This window comes from Microcaecilia unicolor, chromosome 4 (assembly GCF_901765095.1).
Source record: "Microcaecilia unicolor chromosome 4, aMicUni1.1, whole genome shotgun sequence".
Classification (NCBI taxonomy): Eukaryota; Metazoa; Chordata; class Amphibia; order Gymnophiona; family Siphonopidae; genus Microcaecilia; species Microcaecilia unicolor.
In genome coordinates, this window is record NC_044034.1 from 340823960 (window position 1) to 340843555 (window position 19596).

General features: G+C 43.2%; 1 protein-coding gene across 1 annotated transcript in view; it reads left to right on the forward strand.

Moving 5' to 3' along the window:
* The window catches only part of HUNK (hormonally up-regulated Neu-associated kinase), a 99710-nt gene extending 91291 nt beyond the window's left edge, over positions 1-8419 (forward strand). The window contains exons 10-11 of the mRNA XM_030202150.1: positions 4355-4538; positions 6839-8419. Coding sequence (XP_030058010.1) covers positions 4355-4538; positions 6839-7536 — 882 coding nt within the window. The 3' untranslated portion in view covers positions 7537-8419. The remainder of the gene's footprint in view (positions 1-4354; positions 4539-6838) is intronic.
* Positions 8420-19596: the final 11177 nt, after the last annotated feature.

A 19596-nucleotide genomic window follows, 5' to 3' on the forward strand; every position in this document is an offset into this window, starting at 1 on the left:
AACATCAGCCCCTATGGATATTTAGCAGCACTATTCAGTTAGCACCAGACAAGTGATTTAATCAACCGTTTATTTTTTAACTCATGTGTTTAAGAACATAAACGTTGCCATACTGGGACAGACCGAAGGTCCATCAAGCCCAGTATCCTGTTTCCAACAGTGGCCAATTCAGGTCACAAGTACCTGGCAAGATCCCAGAAGTAGTTCAGTTACAGTAGGTATTAAATGGCTTGCCCAAGACCACAAGGAGTATCGGTGGGGTTTGGGCTGGTGCCACTTAATTGGAAAAAAGCAATTGTCAAGCCCATCCTCAAGAAACCATCTCTGGATCGCCTCTTCCCAGCACATTATCGTCCATTTTCCAACTTATGCTTTCTCTCCAAAGTCTTAGAGAAAATTGTTTCCATTCAACTGTCCTCCTTCGTAGAAAAGACCCTCATCCTGCACCCCAGACAATCTGGTTTTAGATCCCATTCCAGTACCGAGACAATACAAATCGTGGTAATGAATGTGATTCATACACACTGGGACAAATATAGCATAGTTCTTGGGGTTTCTCTTGATCTCTCTGCAGCATTTGACCTTGTTGATCACTCTTTGCTTCTGTCCTGTCTCAAATCACTTGCTGTTACGGGCTTAGTACTTTCTTGGTTTACATCATTCCTCTCTAATCGTACACAGACACATCCAGAGCCACTCCACAGTCTCTGCCCTCTGGTGTTCTGCAGGGTTCTGTGCTCTGTCCTCTAGAAGAGGACAATTTAACATACTCCTTAGTCCTCTGGCAACTCTAATCCAATCCACAGGTATTTCTTTTCAAGTCTATGCAGACAATATCTTCCTATTATACCCTATTGATCCCTATAACCCTTCCTAAGGACCCTTACAGGATTGTCTGCAACTCATCTCAAACTGGCTTACTATAGCATGCTGGTTCTCAGGGGGTCTTACAGCCCCCACCAATGTGCTTCAGCTTTTTGGATCTATTATTCATCCAGTTGATTCGTTTAACTATCTTGGGGGTCAAACTTGACTCATACTTATCGATTTCACCTCATATTTCTAATGTTTGTAAAACAGGGTTCTTTGTACTCCGACAGCTCAGTGCTGTTCACCGTTATTTCAGCACCAGTACTTTTCACTCCATTGTTCCCTCTCTGTTGACTTTGAGATTAGACTATTGCAATATCATACACCTCGGTTGCACACAAGCATCCATTAAAAGGCTCCAATCTCGCCAAAATACAGCCATTCGATTGCTCTGCCATGCTCATCGTTATGACCATACATCATCATGACTTCAAAAATATCATTGACTTCCAGTTCATCAGCGCATTCTCTTTAAACTATTGGTCCTTACATACAAATCCTATAGATTCGGTCTTCCCCACTACTTGTGCTCCCTCACCATTCCTTGTCCCCCTGCCCAACTCCTCTGTTTACTTAACGACCATCATTTGAGATTGCCCAGTCCAAAATCTGCCCGGTTAGAGTCCACTTGCCATCATGCTTTCTTTTTTACAGCTCCCTATCACTGGAATTCCTTCCCGTCAGACATTCGTGCTGAGACTTCTTTTAAAACATTCAAAGCAAAGCTTAAGGCATGGCTCTTTGCTAAAGCTTTTGATGTAATATGATGTCTTTTATTTCTGTTTGTTCTGTATTGCTAGTTGTCTTTTCCCTCTATGATTTCTGTTCTGTCCACTGTCCTATTGAATTTTGTAGTTCCTTTCATTTTCCTTGGAATTTGTAATTGTATTGTAAACCACCGAGAACTGTCAGTCAGTAATAGCGGTATAGTAAATCTCAATAAACTATTTGAGCCCTGGTATCTCTCGTTCAGAGCCTGCTGCTCTAACCACTAGGTTACTCCTCTTCTGGCTGAGCTTTATTTTGTGTTTATTGAATTGGGTTGATAAGTCTCGTTTAAAAATTTTAAAAAAAGCAAATCTCTCTCTCACACACACACATCAAACCCCTCCTTCTACAGATACCTCCCAAATCACCCCCTCCCTCTAGTTTCCCTGCTGAGGGGACTTGGCAAAGTTAGTGAGGGGATACAGAAAAGAAGGCTTCACAATATCAGTGATCGACTGACTGGGAGAGAGAGATCCGCAGCCAGTTTTTCTTAGAACCCCTGGGAATAATTCTACACATTTTCTCCTTGGATCTGGGGAAAATCCTCAAATGTTGCCAAACTTGAACCAGGCTGAAATTCTCTTTCTTCAGGTTCAGCGTCAAATTATTTCTAGGTATAACTTTTACATCCCCCTCCTTCCAGACTGAAATATCAGTAGTGTTCAATTCCTGTCCTTGGCTCCTTCCTTCCTCCCACAAAAAGTCTGTTTTGGATATCCACAATGAATATTCATGAGATGTATTTGAATTCTTTTGTTCTAGGAACAAGACTAATTTTCACATTTTGGTTGTATTGCAAATTCTCAGCTGCAGTCTTTGTAGTCCCAATCATGCCTGGTTTTAAGAGGAATTACTGAGAAAGGCATGAGCTAAACATCCAAGATGCAAATTAACTCCGTTCTTAGACAAACCCTGTATGGGGGAAATCTTATAAAGCATTTTTTGCATATCAAATAACGAACATGTGGACAACGATTTTTACACAATCCATGCATAGATGTAGTTTGGGTGGAATAGTGGGCAGAGCTGGGCTATATATCCATATTTTATAAAACATGCATGTACATGCACAGAATACACACCAGTGGCTCACCCACTATGGGATCAGGTGCACCCCAGTGGTGGAGCATCCTTGCTATAGCAGGTGGGGATCCCCAAACCCAAGTTGCTGAAGACTCCTGCCATCTTTTTCAGATAATTGGAAACTGATCAAGATGAATTAAGATTAAGGGTTTCAAGTATTTTTGATACTTATATAATAAAAAGAAAAAGACCATTCTGAATATTTTGAGACCAATGATGAGATAAGTGACTTGTCAGACATTGATCCCAGCATGAAATGAGCCACTGCCAAGGTCTCTATTCACAGGTCATTAATGGACTCACTTTAATATATTTCAGACATATTGCGTTGGGTTGCTTATCTTTACTAATCCCTCCAGCGGTCAACTGCTCAATCAGTGCACGTTTCTTTAACCTGGACGTGATTGAAACAGGTCTAATTAAGGATGTCCTTCCTTTTAGACTTGGATGTTTCCTTCCCTTCGGTAATCGCTGTTGGATGTCTTGATTTTGGGCCCTCCTTAATCCCGCCCAAAACACGCCCCCTTGCTATTTGGTCATATAGCAGTGTCGGACGTCCAAGGGAATTTGAATGTTTCAAGCACATGGACGTCTGTTTTGGCATTTTGATATATCCATATTCTTCAAAATAAGTACCATAGGCGCCTGTGTTGCCTTTATTATAAAATAGGTGCTTTTTTGAAAATGTTACCTAGGCACTCTGTTATGAAACTAACCCTGCCCCCTCCCCCCGTGTACATGTATCTCATAAATATTCAATGTATTTATCGTAAAAGACAAGCGTCCGATTTATCAATGGGCTATCCTATGTTGTACCCATGGTAAAATCCCCTTCATAAATAAGGCTTCATGGGGTAATTTTACTACATAAAAAATGCACATAATAAACCAGTATAAGGACCTGAAGAGAAGCCATAAAATTAAGTAGCATCTACTGAAATATTTCAATAATATAGTAGTATTTAATCAAATTAGTTTTCATTAAAAAAAAAACAGGACTACTGTCAGTGGTATAAGTTCAAACTTAGAGCTCTCATAGCCAGTGCCGTAGCGAGGGCTAATGGCACCTGGGGCGGGGTCGCCGCTGCGCACCCCCCCCCCCTCTGCGGTGCACCCCCCCGGACCGCATTCTTACCTGCGGGAGGGCCAATCCGCCCCGAGTGCACATCACTCGGAGCTGCGTCGGCCCCGCTGGTTCCCTGCTCTCTCTGTCCCGGAACAGGAAGTAACCTGTTCCGGGGCAGAGAGAGCAGGGAACCAGCGGGGCCGGCACCCCCCGAGCGCATGCACCCGGGACGGAACACCCCTCCCGCCCCCCCCTTCCTACGCCACTGCTCATAGCAGCACTGTACTTTAACACTGCCACTGTGGGCCTCCAAACATATTTTTCTTTCAATATAATTAGATGGATACTACCTCTGGCAGCTGCATGAGGCCAAGATCTTCCAAATACACTTGGATTAGGAATTAGACAACCCCAATACCCAAATTTGTAGCAATTGTTTGAACATTAAGTGGCACAGTGTTGTTTAGATTATCTGCTTGCAATCAAAGAATCATATTTTGCTTTCTTATGATGTAAAGATATATTTCCTATGCTGACTCAGCCTTAATCCTTTATTTGCATTTTCAGATACAAAAGGAAAAAAAGCTTAAAGAAACAGAGAAGAGAGAAGATCTTCTTCCCAGTCCATTGCAAAAAAAACTGGACAACAGTCTGTCTCCATATAAACAGGCCTCGAGTCTTGCACAGGCCCAAAACAGCAGAGCTCAGTTGAAGGATAAGAAAGTGATCAAGCCGGGTCGTGCAGAGAAAGGTTGGTGCTTTGGCATACTTGGACAGAAGAAACATGCGACAAAGATCGGTCTTATAAGCCTAAGAGTTATAATTAGGGCTGAGAACCAGTTATCGGAAGTAGAACTTTTACCACTCTGGGGTCTTGATGCCCACTCTTTCTGATTTTAGACCAGCAGCTTCAGTGCCATCGGCTGGGTCTATCTAACAGTTTTCAAACAGACTATAAGCAGACTGTATGAACAGGTACAGGTCTATAGGAATAGATTGTATATATAGATAAAGGTCTGCATAAACAGACTACCAACACAGATCTGTATGAACATACTATATTAGCAGATTGTACAAATAGATACAGATATAGGAATAGACTACAGGTCCATACAAATAGACTATATGAATAGATATGTATAAATATTGGCCTGAATGAGCAGACGGTACAAATAGACATGGGTCTGTATGAATAGAGCATATGAATAGATACAGGTCTGTATAAACAGACTGTACAGATACAGGTCTATACAAATAGACAGTATGAATTGTATAGGCCTGAATCTAATAGAGTGTACAAATAAAGAATAAAAATAAAATAGACTGTATGAACATATACAGGATTAGACTTGATATACCACTTAATACAAGAACAAAGTGGTTTACAATAGCAGTCTGTACAAATAGATACAGGTCTACAGGAATAAGCTGTATGAATAGATATAGATCTGTAAGAATACATTAGTCATGATAACTAAAAATATTTAGATGGTATTTTTTCACGGAGAGAGTGGTGGATGCTTGGAATGCTCTCCCACGGGAGGTGGTGGAGAGGAAAACGGTAATGGAATTCAAACATGCATGAGATAAACATAAAGGAATCCTGTTCCGAGGGAATGGATCCTCAGAAGCTTAGCCGAGATTGGATGGCAGAGCCGGTGGTGGGAGACGGGGCTGGTTGGGAGGCGGGGATAGTGCTGGGCAGACTTGTACGGTCTGTGCCAGAGCTGGTGGTTGGGAGGCAGGGATAGTGCTGGACAGGCATACGGTCTGTGCCCTGAAAATGACAGATACAAATCAAAGTAAGGTATACACAAAAAGTAGCACATATGAGTTTATCTTGTTGGGCAGACTGGGTGGACCGTGCAGGTCTTTTTCTGCCGTCATCTACTATATTACTATGACATGTATGAACAAAACCTACCCACCTGAATCTGTTAGAATAGAATGGACAAATATCTTTATTCAGTCCAACCACAGGGTCCTGCCTTCAGAGTTTTGTCATTTGTCAAGTAGAAAACATTTGGACAACCGAGTCCATCACAAAGTTTTGTTCCAAAATTATCGGTATTGCCATTACAAATTGTAAATAATAGTCATCAAAAATATATAAAAAATTGATACTGGACTAACTTAACACATTAGTTCAATAAATAGTTATCGGTTTACTTGTTTGCCTTTATTTCTGTGTATTCGAGTAGACCAACTTGGCAAACACACTAGATAGCTCAGAAGTTACATATGTAAAGTTCATAGCTGAGTGCATTTTGCAAGCGCAATTTGTATCAATTTGTTTCAGATATAATATTAAACACCAAATTTATTTTTGTGTTTATAAAAGGTCAATACAGACTTAGGGCCAGATGTACTGAGCATTTTTGCCATAGCCACAGAAGGGGCAATTCTATAACCAGGCACCAAGGTATAAAGTCCAAATGGGCACCTACAGGGGTTATTTTATATGTGTCTTTATAAAACAGTCTCACAAAATGTGCGGTAGTGCACCTTTCTGTGTTTCCTCTAAGCTGTGTGGGAGTCCTCCAATCACATTGCTGCCAGTAGAGGGCGATGCTTCAGTATCATGTCTTCAATCACTAGGGACAGGCAGATCCTCTAGTGTCCTTCAGAACTTGCCTGTTCCTCACTATTGAAAATGTGGTATTGAAGCAGCAGCATCACTGGCAGGAATGTAGGTGAAGGACTCAACACACAGCTTAGAGGGAACATGACTGTGTACATCGACACCTTCTCAGGAGCTGGTGAACATTTACGCACATACTTTCATGGCTCTGCCAGTGCTCTACCAGACTTCTCTCCCAAGCACACCTAAACTTAGGTTGCATAAACGTAGGTGCAAGTATCTATGCCTGCTTTATACATGCGTAACTCTGGGGGAATTTTATAAAAGTCCTTTTCTCAAAAGAAATTTTTAAAATTTACCCCCAGAATGGGAAAAATCGATTCAGTGCATTGGACCCTGACATCACAAAATTCATCCTATGTGTACAATGTGCCACCAGCAGTTTAACTTCTAACCCCTTTCTCCTGCAGATTCCCTGAGTGGCTCAAGTTCTAACCATGAAGGAACCATTGCTGGATGTGTTACTTCCTCTTCTGTGGAGTACCTGGAAATGCAACTTCCTCTTCCCAGAACCCCTACAAAGCTTATACGACAGCAGGAATCTCCCTCTAAGGAGCCTGCAAACGCTAGAAGCCAGAGCAAAGACAATAATTTGGTTCTCCATATTGTGCGCTCTTTTGAATCCGTAAACAGAGAGGATCATGTGGAACCAACTTCTCCTACACATCAGTACAGAATATTAAGCTCTGCAGGCGACTTGTCACCCAAAGACTCCAGTCAAAGCATTCTATCCCCAGGCTTTCTTCATCCAGGAAGCACAACGCCTTTGAAAGTCCTTGGCCACCCCACTCATGTTTCCTTCATATACGAGGACCAGATCAGCCCCTCAAGCTCTGAAGCAACGTCACCTGCTTCCCCTATTTCTCCTATTTCTCCCATCTCTCCAACTTACAACAACAACTTGGCCGGCCCACTAGGAAGCCCAAACTGTGTAAAGAGCAGAGCCAGATTCCCGATGATGGGTGTCGGACAGATGATGCGGAAAAAAAACCAGGCGGTTTCACCAAAGTCGGAAAAACCCCTGGAAACCAGAATGCCTCAGCTACAACAAATGAATCCTGGCTACTTTTTATTTAATGCGGCAGAGACTGTCCAAGGCCTGTGTTAATTCTGCACCGGTGAAAACCGGTATGCACACTGCTGATTTTTGGGATCGAGGCAGCGAGGCTGCTGCATTCCTAGTTACCCTGTACATGTACAGTACGTACCTTGCAAACTAACAGAAAAAGGAAAAGCTCTTTTGTGCAGGAGGCTGTTGAGCCTTCATTAAGTTGAGGGACAAGGTGCACCAGCTTCTGCTCCACAGCCTTATACAGCTCAGCAGACTGAAGAAAAGATGTAATTCATTAGAAGTTTTTAGGCCTGTACAGTGAATGCGGCTTGTCAAAAAGACCTTCTCGAGACCGAGTAGATTTCCGGGTTTGTATTGTCTGTTGCAAAAGATCTGCTACATCGGAAGAAAGCCCGGCAGTGTTGGAGCCTTCTCAGTATTCATTAGCTCGCTGCTTTGGAGAACAGGACCTCTTTGCTTTCTGGAACTATAAATGCACATCCTATTTGAATCTTGCGTTGCAGCTGCTGTGAGCGCCTACAACTCGATTGCGCCGGCATCAAGGTTCCTGAACCAAAAGTGCATAGAAGTTGGGAAGAGAACTTCCTGAGATGCCAAGTCTATAATAAGGATGGCAAAGGCATTTGAGGAAAAAAAAACAGTTCACCAGGAACTATGATAATATAGACTGGAAAAGTTCTGTGTAAGTTGAAGACATTCTTCATAAAGAAACTGACATATAAAGGTGGCTTCATTTCAATGTTTGCAAAGTGATTCTTTTCTGAACCTGAATAGATATCGTATAAGACGGATTTCACTGGAAACACACACAACATTTTTTTATAAGTAATTTGGTTGTGATGGAATTGTCTGGTCCAAGTTCAGCTCCTTCATGTGATCCTTTGATATGAGAAGATTAAATCTAGTGTCCAAATCTGCTACATGTGACGTTTAACATGTTTTAGTTCTGTGAGGCACTTGTGTTTGTTGTAGAAAACACTTTTGCAGAGTAGGAGATATAGAAAGACATCTTATGATCAGTTCCAGAACTGGCTTTGCCATTGTTACCAGAAAGTTGACCATTGCTGTCCTGCTTATCTGTGTCTCTGTTATAGACCTCTACTGCTCAGTGCAAGAAGTTTTCCCCAAATAGATTTCCTATCAAATACTAGCAACAGTTCATTAGCTAGCATCTGGAATTAAGTTGCCACAAAGATATAATACTACATAAATAAAAACAAACAAACCCTTGTGTTTCCTCTAACCCCCATAATGGTGCCAGGTTCCCCTGCTGGATATGGTGCCTTTGAAGTGAAAGAGAGAGGGATAGGAATTAAAAATACACTTTGAACATCACTGCAACTTTCCCACCTCACTCCTACTCAATCAGTTTGATATACTGCTTCTCATTGATCCAAGTCAAAATGGTTTACAATAAAATATAAAAACTGGAAATTAGACAAGAACACCATAAAATAATAGGAAAACAATCAGTTAATCTGATAGAGGAGAGACAAAACACTGCACACATACATATAACAACGCGACTGTAACAATTTCCTTAAATAAAATCTAGGATCTTTCCCCTCGTGACAGAGAACCCAACTGGAAACAGCCACTCACTGTTCTAAAGTCAGTTGGAAAAAATACGTTTTTAGAGATGTTTGAAAAGCTGAAAAAGACCTTTTTAAGTCATAAATGTTTTGGGAGCGAGTGCCAGAGAGCAGGAGCAAGGAAGAAGAAGAAAACAGATGACTGAGTGGACTCCCATCATGCTTTTGAGGAGTGGGGTAGGACAAGTCTGTCGTCGGTCAAAGACTGAAGAGTACGGGCAGGTGTAAAGAGGATAATCAGGGAGACGAGATAGGAAGGGGTAGCAGTGTAAAGGACTTTGTGTGTTAGCGTGAGAATTTTGTATTTGATTTGAAAATCAATGGGAAGCCAGTGGAGACGTTGCAGCAGTGGTGACACATGGTCATAGCGCTTGGCGTGACAAATTATATGGGCAGCAGTATTCTGACACATTTGGAAACAATTTAAATTGACCTTGGTGATACCTGCAGAAACAGAGTTGCAGTAGTCATAGCAGGAGATAATGTAGGCATAGAAAAGGAAGCAAAGTGATAGCGAGTCTTACCGATCTAAGACGACGGAGGAAGTAGAAACCCGTTTTCATGACCTGAGAAATTTCAAAGACAACTCTGAATCCAAAATAATGGCACGATATTTAAATGAACTGATGGGGGTAATCTATCTATCGAAACGTAGCGGAACTGCTGTAGGAAGAGGGGAGTAACCTAGCTGGCCACTGTGTTTTTTCAGGGTTTAGGACTAGATGGTGTTGCATCAACTAGTTAGCAACATCTCGCAGGCAGTCTTGTAGAGGTGTTAAGTTAATAGATAGCAGACCAGTGTAGTGAACTAAGAGAAAATCATCAGCATATGAGTAGGCATTGATGCCAAAAGTCTGAGTAAGCAATGCTAAGGGACTGACAGGTTGAAAAGAGAGAGTGAGAGGACAGAACCCTGGGGAACCCCCACATGAGAGAGTATGTGGGGCAGAAGTATATGTAGACTGAACAACTGCAAAGGAGCAGTGTTCCAGAAAAGAAGCAAAGCATTTATGAACAGTGCAGGAGGGCAAGATTCCCCCAGGCCCGGCCTCCGTCTCTCTCCTGCTCCTGGTGGGACTCGGGTGATTGTGTCCTGACAGGAGCAGGAGAGAGAAAACTCCAGCGCCAGGCTACCCTTAGAGGCTGGGGAAGAGCAGACACAGGGCTTCGGGGCCACTGGTTTGACTGGTGGGGATCCCCAAGCCCCGCCAACAGAAGCCTCCCTCCAGCGCTGTTCTCCGCCGCATTGCCTTCCCGGCGGCTGCTTTTCCCCTCACATTGCACAGGCAATGCAGTGGAGAACAGTGCTGGAGGGAGGCTTCTGTTGGTGGGGCTTGGGGACCTCCGCCAGCTAAGATATGTGGAGTTTCAGCAGGGGCAGGGAGGTGGGGCAAAATATGCTCCTCCACTTTGGGCTCCCCCCCCCCCCCCCAATTTTTGTGGTCTGTCTGCGTGGCGGTGACCAGGGGTGGGGGGGGGCAGCAGCGGCGGTCCTGGAGGGGGGGGGCGCTGGCAGAGGCAGCCTGGCTCAGTCTCTTGGTGACTCTGCCCAGAGAAACTAGATGTTGAAGCAGAAAAGTGTGGTCAATAAGGTCAAAAGCAGCTGAAAGATCTAAGTGCAATCTTACCCTGCTCCAAATTACTGTGAAGTTCGCACAAAAGTGCGGTGATAAGTTTCCAGGCTATAGCCCGATCCGAAACCTGATTGGCAGTGGTGCTGAAAAACTACAGACTGGCGTTTTGTTCACTCTTAGTGTAAAAACCATGCGGTCCATATTCAATGGGACTTAACTGAGCAGGTCCAGCTCCTACCAGGTTAACTCCTGCCAGCCAGGTCCCAACATGATATTCGGTGGCGCCTAACTCGATAGTGCAACTGAATATCATGTCTGACTGCCTTGTGAGTATCTGGTTAATGCTGGGGTGGGTCCAGGGACAGAGCACAGGCAGAATATTCTGGTCACTGCTGATAGTGATATGTGTTTTCTGAATATCTGGGCAAGTAGGACCACATAAATGGCAATCTTAACTGCCAAGATAGCTATCTGGATACTGTTTGTGAATATTGGCGGTACCTGGATAACTTCTAGCAGCCACCAATGACCTGGATATTCTGCACTGGTAGACCAGCACTGAACATGTGGATCTAAATTAGCCCATGGTGGCAGGTGTTTAAAAAAATGCTGAGTGCTGTGGGTGGAATATTGACTAACCATGCAAGGAAAAACTCTTATGATCAAAAATAATTACCCCAGTAAATGCAAAGGTAAGCCAAGGTAATAATAATAATCCAGTTAACTATGGTATCAATAAGAAAGGAGGAAAAAAAAGACCTCGGATGCTGGAAGACACAATATTTTACTATGTCTTATCATGGGCAGTAGATACCTTTCATAGGTCAAAAACATGACAGCTTTCTGCAAAAGGTTTTGGTTCTCTGACGCTTCACTTTGCAGGAAGGCCAAATAAAAGAGGTTCTCACTCACTCTAGCTTCCCCTTGTCCAGCAGAGCAGCAGTGTCTTACGATCTGCAGCTAAGGACAGTCTCAGCATCACACGAACCCCTTCCAAGGTTTAGAAGATACTCCTGGCATGACTTGGGGTCTCAGGCAGCAGTTTTAGACTCCTAAAGTGAGAGGGAGTGGAGGAGTGGCCTAGTGGTTAGGGTGGTGGACTTTGGTCCTGGGGAACTGAGGAACTGAGTTCAATTCCCACTTCCGGCACAGGCAGCTCCTTGTGACTCTGGGCAAGTCACTTAACCCTCCATTGCCCCATGTAAACCACATTGAGCCTGCCATGAGTGAGAAAGCGCGAGGTACAAATGTAACAAAAATAAAATAGATACTATTGGAGATTCTACATGGAATGTTGCTATTCCACTAGCAACATTCCATGTAGAAGGCTGCGCAGGCTTCTGTTTCTGTGAGTCTGACGTCCTGCACGTACGTGCAGGACATCAGACTCACAGAAGCAGAAGCCTGCGCAGCCACATTGGTGATCTGCAAGGGCCGACTTCTACATGGAATGTTGCTAGTGGAATAGCAACATTCCATGTAGAATCTCCAATAGTAGCAACAGTGGAGGAGTGGCCTAGTGGTTAGGGTGGTGGACTTTGGTCCTGGGGAACTGGGGAGCTGAGCTCAATTCCCATTTCAGGCACAGGCAGCTCCTTGTGACTCTGGGCAAGTCACTTAACCCTCCATTGCCCCATGTAAACTGCATTGAGCCTGCCATGAGTGGGAAAGTGCAGGGTACAAATGTAACAAAAAAAAAAAACATGAAGAGGGAAAGGAGAGAAAGTGTAAAAAAGACAATTGCAGGGAACGAGGAGACACGTGTGAGTGGTGGGATTGTGAAGAAAGTATTATATTGAGGGGAACATATAGAAAGCTGGAAGGACTTGTATGTGAGCCACTTGATGGTGAAGTACACATAGCAGATGGATGATGGGTCTTTGGCCTGATAAGAGGGTGAAGGACAAATGTGGGGTCAAGAGATGGGAAGAGAGTTTGTGGGCCACTATCATGGGAACAGTATTTTACAGAGGTAGAAGGGCTGACTGGGGTAGGGGGAGAGAAAAAGAATAAGGGGAAGGGAATGACTAAGTATGCCAGAAGTTTAAGGACTTATGGAAGCCACTTGCCTTTGACACCAGTGCAGCTCACCAGCTACAGACTCCAGATGAATTAGCTTTCATCCTGCCGGTAGAAGAATCGAATTTCCATTTTCTAGTAGATCCCAAGATTTTTTTTTGCATAGTTTTATTTACCTGGAGGAAAGGACATTTATGTAGCATTTATAGTAGGCTCTTACACCACACAACATAAATGATACAGAAAAAGGCTACCAGCCCATCTGGTTCTGCCCAGTTAACCTGTCCCCAGTGTTAAGGATACAACCCAGCTACCAGTACAAGATTTCTCCTCATTCAGGATAATCTATGTTTTGTGTGTTCTTCCTTTAAACTCTATTATGAGGGATAGAAAAACATGTGAAATCCCCAGTTAGGGGCTTTTTTTTTTAACTAAAGATTAGCACAAGTTATCTGCAGCAGGGCCTATAGGAATAAATGGCAGATATGCGCTAATCAACACCCCCTTAGTTTCTTCCAGCATTCACCAGACTCTAGTGTGGTCATTGCCCACCATCCAGCCTCCTATGTCCCCTCCACAAGCCGGAATACATCTCCACAGCTCAGATCCAACTACCCACTGAGCTAGCCTACGCTTTTAGTTTTTTTGGCCAACACAATTTAAAAAAAAAAATCTCATGGACCCAGTATTGCCAGATATTTGGCTATTTACATAGCGCAGGAATTTTGGAAAAATCACACTCTGCCTCTTTGCCACCAACCACACAGGTGCAGGTCTAACTGCTAAAGCAGCACAGGAGTCCCACGGGGATGAAACCACCGAGGAAGGTGAGAATTAGGAGAGCTTCAACTCCTTGTTTGGCATTTGGGCTGTCACATTTCAGATGGAAACTGTGAACCATGATGTTACATGGACCCATTTTTCTCTCATGAAATTTATTTTAGCAAGTCTACCTAATTTTAATTGTGACTATATATTTAAACGGTACACAAGAAACTCGTGGGATGTTCTTTTGTGTTTTCTGTGTATTGGGCTGTCTATTTTGCCACCCATGCTGTGCACGCCTCAGGAATGGTAGCGCACTTCTGTGTATTGATCTCTTTGTCTGTTGCAAGCAGCAACTTGACCTAAGAACTCAGGTTTCTTTGAGACGTAATTGCAGGTGGGGGTGGAAGTATAAATAAATATATGTATCTTAAACCTATATGTTGTCTTTATTTCATTTGCACTCTGTGGACCTGATGAGAGTATAGTGCTTCAAAGCTCATCACAAATGTCAAATGCACTGTCGTAGAGGTGTATTTTCAAAGCACTTAGACTTACAAAGTAACCTATGGAACTTTGTAAGTGCTTTGAAAATGAGCCCCTTAGTCTCACAAAAAGATATCCAGCCAAATAATCAAAGACATTTATCCAGATAATGAGAGCTGTTATCTGGATTAAGGAAGGGCCCTTTTACTAAATGGTGTTAAGCAATTACTTCTAATTCTACATATTGTGCTCAAAATTGTGTGTGTAAATTTGGGCACATGCCCAATTTAATTGCATAATAAGCCAATTAGCACCAATAATTGCTGCTAATAATTATAATTGGTGCTAATTGGCATTTGGGGGGATGGGACTTGATATAAAACCTTTCTGTGGTGACAATCAGTGGTTTACATATTATGTACAGATTCAGGGAAAGGAGGAGGTGAAGAGAGAAAGACCGGGGGGGGGGGGTGTTTGGAGAGGGGGAGAGACACAGGAATCAGGGAGGGAGAAAGAGAGATGCCAGCAGACTATGAGGGGGCAGGAGAGAGATGCTGGCTTCAGGGTGGGTTGTGTGGGAGGAAGGGAAGAGCGAGGAGGGGCAGGGTCACAGAAAAGAGATGCTGGGCATGGAGGTAGTTTAGAAACAGGGATATAGAATGGCATTACTGGAAAAGGGAGGAATAGGGGAAAATACTGGAAACGGGGAGATCAGGGACTCTTGAGAGGGCAGATGCTGAACATGGGGGAAGATAGGGACACAGAGGGCAGATGCTAGTGGGGGGAGTGAATAGGGACAGAGGAATAGATAGGAGATGCTGGAAAGATGGATAAGGGACACAGAGGTGAGATGGATGGTGGACATGGAGAGAGAAAAAATGTTAAATGAACAGGTGACCCTGCAAAGATAGGAAAAGAGAAATAAAGAGACACTGAGATGGTTTCACTTTTGACAGCAGTACACCATAGCGTGGGAGCATTTGATACCTGAGACACATAAATAACAGAACCTGCTCCTTCAGAGAAACAAGCAGCATTGGTGTACTACTCTATTAGACTACAAGTCATGAATACGGATTGAATTTCGTTTGAGCGTGGATCATCCGACTATACAGAGCTAAGTGCCCATATGGACTATATTGTTTAGTAGTATATCATTGTGCTAAGAAATGATTACAGCACATTGATTTAACACATTATTGTGATTATGAAAGTTTGAAAGGAGAAAATATCTTTCAGGTACCTTTTTTTTTTTAAATAGTGTGCATGTGGTTTGTTGAAACAAATGATAGGATTGACCCAGAAATACTTTTATATTGAATTAACAAAATTTATTGTTGCAATAAGAGCACTGGTGTGTGTATGCACAAAATATATATATATAAAATCACGGAGAAATTCTATGATCAAGAAGCTTATCCACCCTTAGAGACATAAATCACTGTGGTGTAGCCTCGCTTGGGTGAGTTTATACTCTGAGAATTTCTCTATCATTTTAAAACATTCCCTGTGTCTTTTTCACATATTGCATCATAGTTTCTCTGGGCCGATCTTTCTATCCATTTTGTTTCCTTTTTATTAAACTGTGGCTTTTTGATATTTGATTATTTGGATCTTTACCAGAGATTTATTTGGGATCGATACTTTTTGACTTTCAGTTGGATAGGAAGTGCCTTAAAAGGTGAAGGACAAAATATTTTTTTCTCTTTTTTACTTATTGACTGCTTTTCAATTTATTTGAAAGCTTCCCATATTTAGATATAAATATCATGAAATAAAAATGGAATATCAGTAAAACAGCTTAAAAATTATTGTAGCTGATAGAAACAGCACTTATAAATTCTGTATTTTGTGCTCATTTTTCTACACTGTTCTATACAATACAGATGGCCACATTTCAGTGAGGATATCCCGTTTCCTGATGGGTTCAACTTTTGTTCTAATCTACCTTGGAAAGCCTGGTGTTATGAAGATGGAATATATTGAAATTAAATTGAAGTAAAATTAAGTTCTCCTTTCATTGGGGCACATGGAATTACATCTTCATCTGTTCTGTAGAAGTTTACATTTTAGATACACAAATGGATTATTCAGTTTTGAGCATGTTTCAGGGACAAGTGTTTTTTATAAGTCAAAATAAAAATAAATATTTTGTTTCATGCAGATCTCTTTTCTTTAAACATAACTAAATGGGCTATAAGCCCCTAATGCAGTTCATTGGTTTTCTTATATTTTGTTCTTGAGATTACTTATACTATGCCAAAACTGAAAACTTTTATCTCTTCTATCTGGTCGACACTTGAAAGCTTCCCATATTTAGATATAAATATCATGAAATAAAAATGGAATATCAGACACAATATCATCCAGCTCACATTTATCCACATTTGTTCACCCCTTCAAAGAAATGTAGTAGATTGGTGAGGCAATATTTCCCTTTACTAAATCCATATTGACTTTGTCTCATTAATCCATGCTTTTGAATATGCTCTGTAATTTTGTTCTTTAAAATAGTCTCTACCATTTTGCCCAGCACCGATGTCAGGCTCACCGGTCTGTAATTTCCCAGATCACCTCTGGAACTTTTTTTAAAAAGTCAGCGTTACATTGGCCATCCTCCAATCTTCCGGTACCATGCATGATTTTGAAGATAAATTACATAATACTAACAATAGCTCTGTAAGTTCATTTTTCAATCCTATCTGGGATGAATGCCATCCAGTCCAGGTGATTTGATACTCTTCAATTTGTCAAATTGCACCATTACATCTTCCAGGTTTATACAGATTTCATTCAGTTTCTCTGACTTGTCAGTTTTGAATACCATTTCTGGCACTGGTATCTCTTCCAGATCTTCCTTGGTGAAGACCAAAGCAAAGAATTCATTTAATCTCTCTGCTATGGGTTTGTTTTCCCTGAGTGCCCTTTTTACCCCTTGGTCATCTAGCAATCCAACCGATTCTTTTGCTGGCTTCTTGCTTTTAACATACCTAACAAAGTTTTTACTATTAGGCTTATTTTCAAAAGAGAAGGGCACCCATCTTTCGACACAAATTGGGAGATGGGCGTCCTTCTCTCAGGGTCGCCCAAATTGGCATAATCGAAAGCTGATTTTGGGCATCCCCAACTGCTTCCCGTTGTGGAGATGACCAAAGTTCCCAGGGGCATGTCAGGGGCGTAGCGAAGGCAGGACTTGGGCATACCTAACACATGGGCGTCCTCGAGCGATAATGGAAAAAAGAAGGGCGTCCCTGACGAGCACTTGGCCAACTTTACTAGGTCCATTTTTTCTTACGACCAAGCCTCAAAAAGGTGCGTGAACTGACCAGGTGACCACCGGAGGGAATCAGGGATTACCTCCCCTGACTCCCCCAGTGGTGACTAACCCCCTCCCACCCTGAAAAAAACAACTTTAAAAACTTTTTTTGCCAGCCTGAAATGTCATACTGAGGTCCATCGCAGTAGTATGCAGGTCCCTGGGAGGAGAGGAATACGTGCGTCAACGGAGGCATAGCGAAGGCTTGGATGTCCTTTCAAACATTTTGGATGTCCTGAACTGCCCCCCCCCCCCCCACAGGGATGGCCAAATTTCAAGGGAGTGGAGTGGAGGAGTGGCCTAGTGGTTAGAGCACTGATCTTGCAATCCAGAGGTGGCTGGTTCAAATCCCACTACTGCTACTTGTGATCCAAAATCCAAACAAATAAAGGGGGTATTGGAGGCATAGCAGGCATGGACATCCTTCTCACAGAAACATCCAGGCATAGATGTCCTTCTCACAGAAATATCCACATTTTGGACGTCCCCAACTGCAGGGACGGAGGCATAGCGAAAGACGTCCTTCACCCATACTCTAAAAAAAAAAAAAAAAAAGACATCCCTGACGAGCACTTGGACGTTTTCACCTGGACTTGTATTTTTCTAAGGTTGTAGATGACTATTATACACACAGCAGCCATGCATAATGCACCAACAAACCAGGGACCTTAGACAATGCAAAGGCAAACACAGAAGTTTCCAGGTGATTAATAAAGCCCATCAGCTTCTGAAGCTCAGCTGCAGGAATCACAAGGCAGCTAGGGGTGCTGTTCAGGCAAAAACAAGAAAAGCAAGTCTGGCAGCCCGGAAGATCCGGACCAGAGTGGGCTGAAATCTGGAACATGAGACAGTCCATAGCAGCCACCGGTTCTGGCCACCAGAGGGCGAGGTGAGCACAGGCAAGGAAACAGTCACCATCGTGACATGTACAGCCCTACCAGTATACTCTGTCTCTTCACACATGGAATTTCTGTTCATGAGGATTCCATGCTGCTATCTGTTTCATGTAGAATATTAATTTTGTTTGACTCAATTCCCTCTTTAACATGGTCCATCTAGCAAACCCCTCCTCCAACTTGATCCACTCTATCATTGTGATATAATTTGTACCCTGATAACACAGTGTCCCATTAATTGTCCTCCTTCTAACAGTTCTTGGAGATGCCTATTATATCTGTCGCTTCATTTAGTGCTATTAACTCTCCCATCATATTTTTTAGGCTTCTAGCATTTGTATATAGACACTTCACATTTGTGTTTTTTTTCCTTGGATTTACAAGCTACTTTGAAGTTGATGGCAGTGCCTTCCTGGCCTGGATGGCACCCGGGGCGGAGCGCCGATGCGCCCCACCCCCACCCCGCTAAATGACACCTTCCCCCCCTCCGGTGAAATGACACCCCCCTGGGTGCACACCGCTGGGGGGGTGCCGCGGCATGCGCCTGCTCTGAGTTTGCTAAACTTCGCTGGTTCGCCGCAGCTCCCTCTGCCCCGGAACAGGAAGTAACCTGTTCCGGGGCAGAGGGAGCTGCAGCGAACCAGCGAAGTTTAGCGAACTCGGAGCAGGCGCGCGCTGCGGCACCCCCCAGCGGCGTGCACCCGGGGCGGACCGCCCCCACCTTGGTACGCCACTGGTTGATGGAGATAATTTGCATTCTTTTCTCTGTTCTCCCATTAAACACGCCTGGCTTTCTTTCACCATTATTGAAACCCCTCTATTGGAATTCCATAAAGATCCTGTTTCAATAGTATCCTTCATGGATACTCCAACCGAACCATGCGCTCCTGGGTGACTGTCAGCTTCCCTCACCCGCTTCATTTTATTTTAAAAGCTGCTCTGTCTCCTTTTTAAAAGTTAGTGCCAGCAGCCTGGTTCCATCCTGGTTAAGGTGGAGTCCATCCTTTCGGAACAGGCTCCCCCTTTCCCAGAATGTTGCACAGTTCCTAATAAATCTACATCCCTCATCCCTGCACCGTCTCAACCATGCATTGTTCAGAGCTCTGCCTGCTTCTTCTGTCCTGCGTGTGAAACTGGGAGCATTTCTGAAAATGCTACCCTGAAGGATCTGGATTCCAGCTTTCTACCTAAGAGACAAGATTTGGCTTCCAGAACCTCCCTCTCACATTTTCCTATGTCATTGGTACCCACATGTACCAAGACAGCTGGCTCCTCCCCAGCCCTAAAATCTTATCTAGGTGACTTGTGAGGTCCACCACCTTCACACCAGGCAGGCAAATGACTAGGCGATCCTCATGCCTACCAGGTATCTACATGCCTAATAATCAAACCACCAAATACAACAGCTGTCCTAACCTTTCCCTCCTTGGAAGAAGCTCCTGGAGACA